The following is an 8,951-nucleotide window of genomic DNA, read 5'->3' as shown; positions in this document are numbered from 1 at the left end:
GAAGGTACCACTTAAAGTCAAAATATTCATGTGGTATCTCCGTAGGGGAGTTGTGCTAACAAAAGACAACCTCGCAAGACGCAACTGGTCGGGAAGTAAGAAGTGTTGTTTTTGTACTCACGACGAGACAATTAAACACCTCTTTTTTCACTGTAAGTTTGCGCGTTCTACGTGGTCAGCCATCCAAATAGCGTCAAATTTGTATCCACCCACAAGTGTTGCCAATATTTTTGGTCATTGGCTGGACGGTATTTCAAATAGGTACAAAACGCTAATAAGGGTGGGAGCGTATGCCTTACTATGGTCGCTTTGGCTATGTAGAAATGATGTTGTTTTTAATGACAAAACTGTTTTGCCTTTGCAGGTTATTTTCCGTTGTACGCACTCGCTTCGTACGTGGTGTACGCTACAACGAGCGGAGTACCAACCGCTGTTCAAGGCGGTGTGTACGCTGTTGGAGCAGGTGGCTACGGAGGTTTTTACCCAACATGGATGGCAGCATAATCTCCGGCTCGGTCCACCATCTCTTTCGACATAGGCATAGTGTCGGTCTATAGACTCTACTGTTGCCGAATTGTCGGTCTTTTATCTTTCTACTTATCAGACTACTGGTGTTTGGCTGTGTGCATCCTAGTTATGCAGAGGCCGGGTGATACTCTTAATGCTTTGTATCACTTTGATGCTACATTTTGAGATAATAAAAGCGCCCTTTATCGAAAAATGTTTATTATGCTCAGCCTGAAAGAGCAAATCTGATCACATACCTCTTCCAGGAGCCGAGTTTTCTTGTGGCAGTATTGTAGAAGCTTCCCGGCTACCTTTGTCTCTCTTCTCTACGCCAGAAAACTGAACCCTACAAAAAGATGATCTAAGAACCAGTAAAGTAGAATAAAAGGGAAGGATCAACTAATATGTTGTGCTTGGAAAAGTTTGAAGCCCTCGAACGACGAAGACAATAAGAACGTAAAATATTTTTTGAGAGTAGAAAAACACAAAAGCTGTCGTTTATAAAAGAGGTTGGCATGGAGAAGAAGCTCACAGTTAATCAGCCAAACAGAGAAGGGAAAAGATCCAAAGCTTTCAGATGCTGCCCGCACGCGGTTCTTTACCTCAGCGCCTTCGAATCGCTGTCCATGGCGCGCAATGTATTTGTAGAGAAGAAGCAGCTCCAAGGGGCACCAAGCCTTGCATTTAACTATGGCTTGCTTGTATTTGGAGGTGGTGAGGATGAGAGGGGGGAGATGGTTGGAAGAGGGCAAGGAAACTGTTGTCTTGGAGGCAGGCAAAGAGCATATGTATTGGAGCCTTCGAGATGGGATTGCTTTACCTTCGTGGAAGCCTTCAAGAATCCATCCCCTTTTGGGTTTGCGCTGCCCTCCAGGAAGAATCCCACCTTCTGCCTTCGGCTCAAGTCAAATATGACAGCTAGCCTAGGAATGACAGCTTTCCTTAATGCAAATTAGCATCTTCTCGTGCATTACCCCTGCCTAATTATGCCGGATACTCGTGCTCTGCACATAGCTAATTGGCCACTTTCTTTGGATAATGGAATCTAATTTTTCTTTTTTACCGTTTCATATCGCGAGTGCTGGATCCGATCTACTCCCTCCGTTCCTAAATATTTGTCTTTCTACATATTTCAACAAGTGACTACATACGGAGCAAAACGAGTGAATCTACACTCTAAAATATGTCTACATACATCCGTATGTGGTAGTCCATTTGTAATGTCTAGAAAGACAAATATTTAGGAACGGAGGAGTACAATGGTTGCTTGATGCCAGATTTGCCACTTTGCGCTTTCTTGGTGCGGCAGGTAGGATCCTATTAGCTAGAAAGGGAAAAGTTGATGATGTGCTACGTTCTGTCCCAAGAAGGGGCTCCGATTTCCAACTTCCAAGATTTTGTTCTAGGCTTCTAGCAAAAGAGCTACCAGGTTACAAAATGCAGAGCAAACTCTCGTCACCTTTGCACCAGACGATGCACGCATACGACCAATAGACCAAAAGAAAAGCGACAAGCCACGACATTTAGTGTACCCTTGTAACTTGTAAGTCCTTGTGATATTTTTATTTACTTTGCAAGTAGGAGATGAAATTAGCTCATGATACACACTGCCAATTGTCATCAACAATTTCTAAACTTTGTATAACCGTAGTGAAATATCATCCAATATCTTTGGATTAGGGATGCAGGAGCGGAGCAGCTCTGCTCTGTGTGCTGAGGCCAACGATACCACCTCTCTAGGATCCAAAGGAGTGTCTAGAGGGGGGAGGGGGGGAGGGGGGGCAGTGAATAGACAACTAGCACGAGCCAGTGACCAATTTTAACATGTTTGACATTTAGGTAGATTTTCGCAAAGGCTAGGGTAGTACAAGCACACCTTACACCATACATTTCTAGAATATAGACAACGGAATGTTAAAAAAATATGCAAGTGCAAGAATGTAAGGAGTAGAGTTTAGGAGATTCTTAAACGCAATAGTGACACAAAAGATTTTTGTCCCGTGGTTTCAATAGGTGGTGATATCGTACGTCCACATTGATGGCAAGCTTCGATCTCAAAAGATCGCGATTGCGAGATTCCATGGAGGAATCGAGTCCACGACATTTAATGTACCCTTGTAAGTCATTGTGATATTTTTACTTTGCAAGTAGGAGATGAAATTAGCTCATGATACACACAGCCAATTGTCATCAACAAGTTCTAAACTTTGTACACCGTAGTAACATATCATGAAACACACCCCCCTCCCCCCATAACAGAGTTCGAATGCGCGACAGTTCATACTATAGTCGGGAAACGAGCTCTTTGCAACTCGTCCGAGCAGATTACCTATCTAAACTTATAGGAGAAGCAAGTTCAAAGTCCTTGGATTAGGGATGCAGGAGCGGAGCAGCTCTGTACGCTGAGGCCAAATCCAAAGATATTGATGCCATGCATGCTACCACCTCTCACCTCGGGTGGAAATGGAAAGGTGACAACCTAGTGCCCATCAGTAGAAAGAATAGAGAATTTAGCAACTTCTAATTTTGTGGTGGGTCCCATCTATATTTGCAAACTTAGAACCAATGTCAAATTTTGACGTTTCTGACTACGTCAAAATTTTAGCAATATATAACTTTTTGTATGAAATTTCCAATCTATTCATCCTCAATCATGACAGTACAAAAAACATTAGAGGTAATAAAAATGACAACCAGGTCCATGGACCACTAGCGACGACTACAATCACTGAAGCGAGCAGAAGGCGCGCCGCCGTCATTGTTCCTTCCTCGCTGAAGCCGACAAAACTCGTTATAGTAGACAATAAGTTTTCGCAATACCACACTAGCCTACGTATTCTCGGCCAAGATGTCAAGGGTAGTTTGAAATCAGCAGGAGTGACTTGGCGTGACGCTAGACTTCATGCACTATATAACTTCTTCAAACCACCTTAAGCCAAAGTAAAGGGTCGACGCCCTAGAGCCGTAATCATCACCGTTGAACCCTTGAATAGATCTGAAGCATTTGACATCAAATCTCGCCATCACGCACGTGTGACGAGAAACACTAACCTCATCACCTCAAGGAGACAATAGGTGTTATGTTATGATCCAAATTCAAGTATAAAGATAAATGATAACTTCTGACCAGCGAGCGGACCGAGGCCCGTCGCCGGTAGGCTTGGGCCTACGTATCAATACTGACTTAGGTCGCCTGTGTTAAATATATCCTTTGTAAGCCGCCGCACTGGATGAGTTGATCAGTTATAAATCCCCCGACGTTTGTAACCTTCCCCGATATAGTGAAGTTTTGCTGGCTGGCGCCCGTGGTTTTTTCCCCTTCGTGTTGGAGGGGTTTTCCACGTTAAATCTTGTGTCTCCTGCTTGTTTTCGTTCTTCTCGTGTTGTTTTGCCCATCATATCTCTAACAATAGGAATCTGCATCGGAGCTTAGTGGACTACATTCAGGAGGCGAACTCGAGGAGGACCGGAGTTTGGAAGACAAACTCAAAGAAGAAGCGCTAAAAAACCCTAACCCTAACTACTAGAGAAGCGGAGGCATCGGGATTCCCCTCCCCGCAATGGGCCATCAAAGCGTCAAGCAAAGGGGAGGCGAATCCACATACTTATCGATGAAGCTTGGAGGTGAGAGTTTCCCTAGCTATCGAGGGAAAGGTTTGGATACTATATACTATCCAAGGACTTCGAAGTTGTTTGTTGGAGAAGTTCAGATAGGTGGCGTGCTTCAGTGCTTGGACAAGTTGTATAGTTTTCCTTTCGCCAAGTATGGTACAAATTGCTATGCATTAAAAGTTTACTAGACGAGGGGCATTTATGGATTGTGTCATAGTTGTACAAGTTTCAAAGTTTGGAATCTTACAATTTATATGGAGATATTGAGAGGCTTTTAAATATATAGGAATAAACGAAGATGCACAAAGGTTTCAGAGTGATGGGATGTCATCACTGAAGACGACACCATTTCAATGTTTTCATAACCACAACTACCAGATAAGGCGGGACGTTGCCGCGATGCGAAGAGGAGCTTTATATTTTCTCAACCCACACTTGGTTTTGACATACCTTTCGATAGCTCCCACTCGACCTCATCCCATCAATAGTCTTCCTCGCTCGCGGCGAACAACACTGCAACCCCTCGTCATCCTTTTCCTAACTCATATCCTAACTCAGTTGTAGCCATCGCTGGTCCTATATCCGTCCATGGTCATCCCGATTTCGGTGGCCGACAACTCATCACTTCATTGAGTCTAACCACTCCGAAGATGACATCTACCTTGAGCGGCGACTCCGGCTCACAAATAACATCAGTAATTGCCTCCCTCGGCTTCCGTGCCATTGCCTGTACCTTGACTGGCGACTCCTGCTCGCAAACTAATAACTCCTGCTCGCAAACTAGTCATTCAGGGAAGCTTCAACTCGAATTTAAGATAATTACAGTTGCATTTACTATGGAAGATAAACAAATATCTCAGTGTATTTGTTTTGGAAGAATAGTAGATAGTTTAAAGCCTTCTTGGAGAAACTTCAGATTCAACTCCTATATTTGAAATGGAATCAAAAGAAACCTGAGGTAAACGGAAGATAGATGTTCGGTGGGGCCCACTGTAAAGAGAGATAGAGAAACGGAAAAAGGGATAAGGCACGCTCCCCCTTCTCCGCCCCCTCACCGGAGGCGACTCGCGCGCGAGCTTCTCTGTTGGGGACGGCGAGGCCTCGGCTTCGATTGATTCCCCTCCATTCCCGCAGCCTCATCTCCACCCATCACCCTAGCTACGCGCATCGACATCAACCTTTTCTCTTCCTTTCTCCTCGCGTGAGCGAGCCCTAGCGCGGGTTCATTCTCGGCGCGGCGGCGCTGCGAGCCCTTCCCGCCGGAAGTTCGCCAGTGCGGTGGGCGCGGCTGCCGGGTCTGCCTCAAAGGTGCTCCGTCCACTGCTCGAGTTTGGTGATTGAAATCCCCGCATCCCATTTGCATTTGGCGCGGGTATGGCTGCGGTTTGGAGCGGCTGCAGCACAAGCCGCGGTTCCTTCAGCCAGGAGCTGCCCCGGCGTAGCGCGAAGGGCGGCCAGGGCACGAGAGTCCGTCCAGCGACCGGCGGCCGGAGCAGAGGTGACGCCCGTCCGGTAAGCGGCGGCGCGGTGACGGCGAGAGGGGCGCGTGTTTGCAGAGCGGCTCCGTGCGTCCTCGAATCTGATGTCACCGGCAAGGAGGAGTCCGGCTTGGGGGTTCGGGGCGTGGAAGATGAGCGACCTGGTGCTGCTGGTTTCGATTACCACCAGAGGCACGGGCTCCGGCGCCGTCCGGCGAGGCCGGCTGCCGTGGAGAAGGACCCTGTGGGCGCGAGAAGCGTGCCATCAGCGTCAGCTTCAGAGCCGGCGGATAAATTCGAGCGTGAGGGATCAAGGCTGCACTTCCTGGAAGAGAGGGATGAGGAATTGCTGTCCAGAAGGTTGATGAAGCTGAGCCAGTCCAACAAGGTCAGGAGTGCCATAGAGCTGTTTGATTCAATGCTGGCGTCTGGCCTTCAGCCCAACTCGCACGCCTGTAACTCCCTTTTGGCCAGTTTTGTCCGCAGAGGTTCCTCCATGGACGCCATGAAGATGTATGAGTTCATGAAGGGGAAAGGATTGGCAACTGGCCATACATACACCTTGATACTCAAGGCTGTTGCAAGGACCGAGGGCTATATGTCTGCCTTGCAAATGTTCAGTGAGATTGAAGAGTGCGCTGAATCGAGGGAAACCCTTGATGTGATTGTGTACAACACTATGATATCTGCATGCGGAAGAGCGAAAGACTGGAGGCAAGTGGAGAAACTGTGGGGAAGGCTAGCAGAGAACTCTTTAAGTGGGACTTTGATGACTTATGATTTGTTGGTTAGCACATTTGTGCAATGTGGACAGTCTGAGTTAGTTATTGCTGCTTATGAGGAAATGCTCCGCGACGGGCTTGATCCAAGTGAAGACATAATGAAGGCCATCATTGCCTCGTGCACCAAAGAAGGGAGGTGGGAGTTTGCGCTGGCCACATTTAGGAGAATGTTGAGTGCTGGCATGAAGCCCAATATCATTGTGTTTAACTCGGTTATCAACTCACTTGGAAAGGCTGGTGAAGACGAGCTCGCCTTTAGGATGTACCATCTTCTAACATCTTCAGAACTTGAGCCTGATCAATATACATGGAGCGCATTGCTGTCAGCGTTGTATAGGTCTGGTCGATGCTGGGACGCCCTAGAGCTTTTCCAAGGAATTAAATCCAAGCATCCATCTGTCTTAAACAGTCATCTCTACAATATAGCTTTGATGTCTTGTGAAAGACTTGGTCAATGGGAGCATGCTTTGCAATTGTTGTGGATGATGGAAAAAAGCGGACTGCAAATTTCAGCTGTCTCTTACAATCACGTGATACGTGCTTGTGAGGTTGCTTGTGAGCCAAAAGTTGCTCTGAAAGTATACCGGCGTATGACTCATGAAAGGTGCTCACCAGACACATTCACACATTTATCTGTTATAAGAGCTTGCATTTGGGGATCTCTTTGGGACGAAGTAGAGGATATACTGGAGGTACTATTTTGTTCTTTGTTGTTTTATTTCTGTTGAACTAGCTGGTAATGATTTTGAATTTCCCATAGCATTACTATGGACTACTCTAGTGTTCTAGTGTCTAAACATTTGGTGCTTCGATTCTCAGTTCTTCAAAGCTACATTACCATTATGGAAAAGTTGCAATCTCCCAGGGTCAATTGACTAAGAAAATCAACACTGTTAAGCTGAGATATAAGTCTGTTGTCTGCTGTAGTAAGGTTCTTCCATACTGAGAGTGAGCAGCAAGTTTCAGGAGTATGGGTTATATCAAATGAAAATCTTAAGTAGCTTCTTGCCTAGGCTTTGATTTTCGTAGTCTTTGTTCGCAATATGAAAGGAAGTCCTCTCACATATAACTGTGTGAGTGCTTATATTTCTAGAATTTGTTGTTCCAAGTGGACTTCTGTTCTTTGCACAAATGAAATTCACTTCGATACACATGGCTTTATTTTCTACTTAACTGTTTGGCGTGCACATTTGCTAGCCTAAAAGAACTGATACATTGCATGGTCATAAGTTACAATTGAATTAAACCTTTAATGAAGTTTTGAATTGACATTTTGGCTATGCCTACTGGATATCAGCAGTAACCATCATATATGTAACCATTTAAGCTAACCGTTCGAGATTTGCCACTCACGTTTTTGATTTGGTCAAACTTGACCGCAGTTTTGGTTCTTTAGAATCACCATTCATTTCCATACTGAATAGTTCTGAACATTGCAGGAGGTCGCTCCAGATTCTTCGATCTACAACACGGTCATACACGGGCTTTGTTTGCGTGACAAGATCAGATTAGCCAGGAGGGTGTACACAAAAATGCGGAGCATTGGGCTAACACCAGATGGCAAGACAAGGTCGTTCATGCTGCAGCACATCACGTCAGCAGAGTAGCCCTAGCACTAGCTTTTTGCTGTACAGATCTGAACGTGCAATGCAATCACATATGTAACCTACCTACTATCACTACACTTAAACAAGCATTTTCTTAACTTGTTTGAGTAAAGATACACGTTAAAGCTGAAATGGTTATGCTGGCGCATTTTATGTTCACTGTAATGGGACGAATATGGTCAAACAAACGCGAGGAATAAGCTGTTTGATATCAGCAGTCTACCGGTCGGTCGAATTCTGTTATAGTGCTCTATGCTTCTGTCTTGACTATCCCAATGATTTCAGTCGAACGAAGCAGTGAACCCAATGTGTGCTCTGTAGTCGGAAAATGTACTGTCCAGTGTCCACCTAACTGGTTGCTTTTGCTCGCTTTCATATTTTGGGAAACTATGAATTTCTTTTACATGTACATCGGTGTACGAAGTGTGTGTCTGTAATTTTTGTTCTAACCTTATACAGATTACTATGATGTGCAGAAAAAAGAAGGGAAAATTAGGTTTGTGGCACTATCCATCTCCGGTTCAAATTATGGATGTGCCACCAACTCGAGCGAAGAAATTGGACTGAAGCCTGTGTGTGACGATAGCCTAAGTTTTTGTCAAGTCTTCACCTCGTTGTCGCCTCCCATAACTCATTTCTTTCTATGTGAGACCCGTCACTTTGCCACATCATTAATAATGGATGGAAGACTCGTTTGATCCAATTCTATCCATGCGGGCCTTACCAATTGGGGGTGGGTGAAAGAAAACTCACTCCCGTCCATTCCATCCAGTCCATTGAGGCGCATGGTAACATTAATTAACAAAATCCACCTAGGGGATTAGGATGCACTTTCAATTTTCCTCATTTTGGTAATCGATTACAATATAGATCAAATCGTCGCACAAAATGTAATCATGATCTTGAGAATCATATGCCGCATCCACTCTTCTAGGTATATGGGACATTACCTCCTCAATGCCAAT

General features: G+C 45.2%; 2 protein-coding genes across 5 annotated transcripts in view; one reads left to right on the top strand and one right to left on the bottom strand.

Annotated features, from left to right (window-relative positions):
• Positions 1 to 1,350, bottom strand: part of LOC123098291 (remorin 1.4) — a 4,706-nt gene extending 3,356 nt beyond the window's left edge. For 2 of the 4 annotated variants that reach the window (XM_044520248.1, XM_044520249.1), the window contains exons 1-2: positions 1,110 to 1,350; positions 765 to 853 (exon numbers count right to left, since the gene is read on the bottom strand). In XM_044520248.1, the coding sequence (XP_044376183.1) occupies positions 765 to 853; positions 1,110 to 1,135 (115 nt within the window). In that variant the 5' untranslated portion in view covers positions 1,136 to 1,350. Of the gene's footprint in view, positions 1 to 764; positions 854 to 1,039 lie in introns of all 4 variants that reach the window. The other 2 variants (XM_044520250.1, XM_044520251.1) reach the window with 2 other exon arrangements.
• Positions 1,351 to 5,130: 3,780 nt separating this feature from the next.
• Positions 5,131 to 8,197, top strand: LOC123098289 (pentatricopeptide repeat-containing protein At3g29290). The gene is made up of 2 exons (XM_044520244.1): positions 5,131 to 7,071; positions 7,819 to 8,197. Exons 1-2 carry the CDS (start codon positions 5,494 to 5,496, stop codon positions 7,984 to 7,986), a joined length of 1,746 nt encoding a protein of 581 aa, XP_044376179.1. The 5' UTR covers positions 5,131 to 5,493; the 3' UTR covers positions 7,987 to 8,197.
• The last annotated feature ends 754 nt before the right edge of the window (positions 8,198 to 8,951 follow it).

Source organism: Triticum aestivum, chromosome 4D, assembly GCF_018294505.1.
Source record: "Triticum aestivum cultivar Chinese Spring chromosome 4D, IWGSC CS RefSeq v2.1, whole genome shotgun sequence".
NCBI lineage: Eukaryota > Viridiplantae > Streptophyta > Magnoliopsida > Poales > Poaceae > Triticum > Triticum aestivum.
The sequence above is the reverse complement of the archived record's forward strand: the minus strand, read 5'-3'. Positions and strand labels throughout refer to the sequence as shown.

What these genes read in the sequence shown, in the direction of transcription:
- LOC123098289 (XM_044520244.1), top strand. Translation starts at nt 5,494, where the DNA reads ATGGCTGCGGTTTGGAGCGGCTGCAGCACAAGCCGCGGTTCCTTCAGC. An exon ending in AAGTAGAGGATATACTGGAG is followed by an intron (nt 7,072 to 7,818) that starts GTACTATTTTGT and finishes TGAACATTGCAG; the next exon opens with GAGGTCGCTCCAGATTCTTC.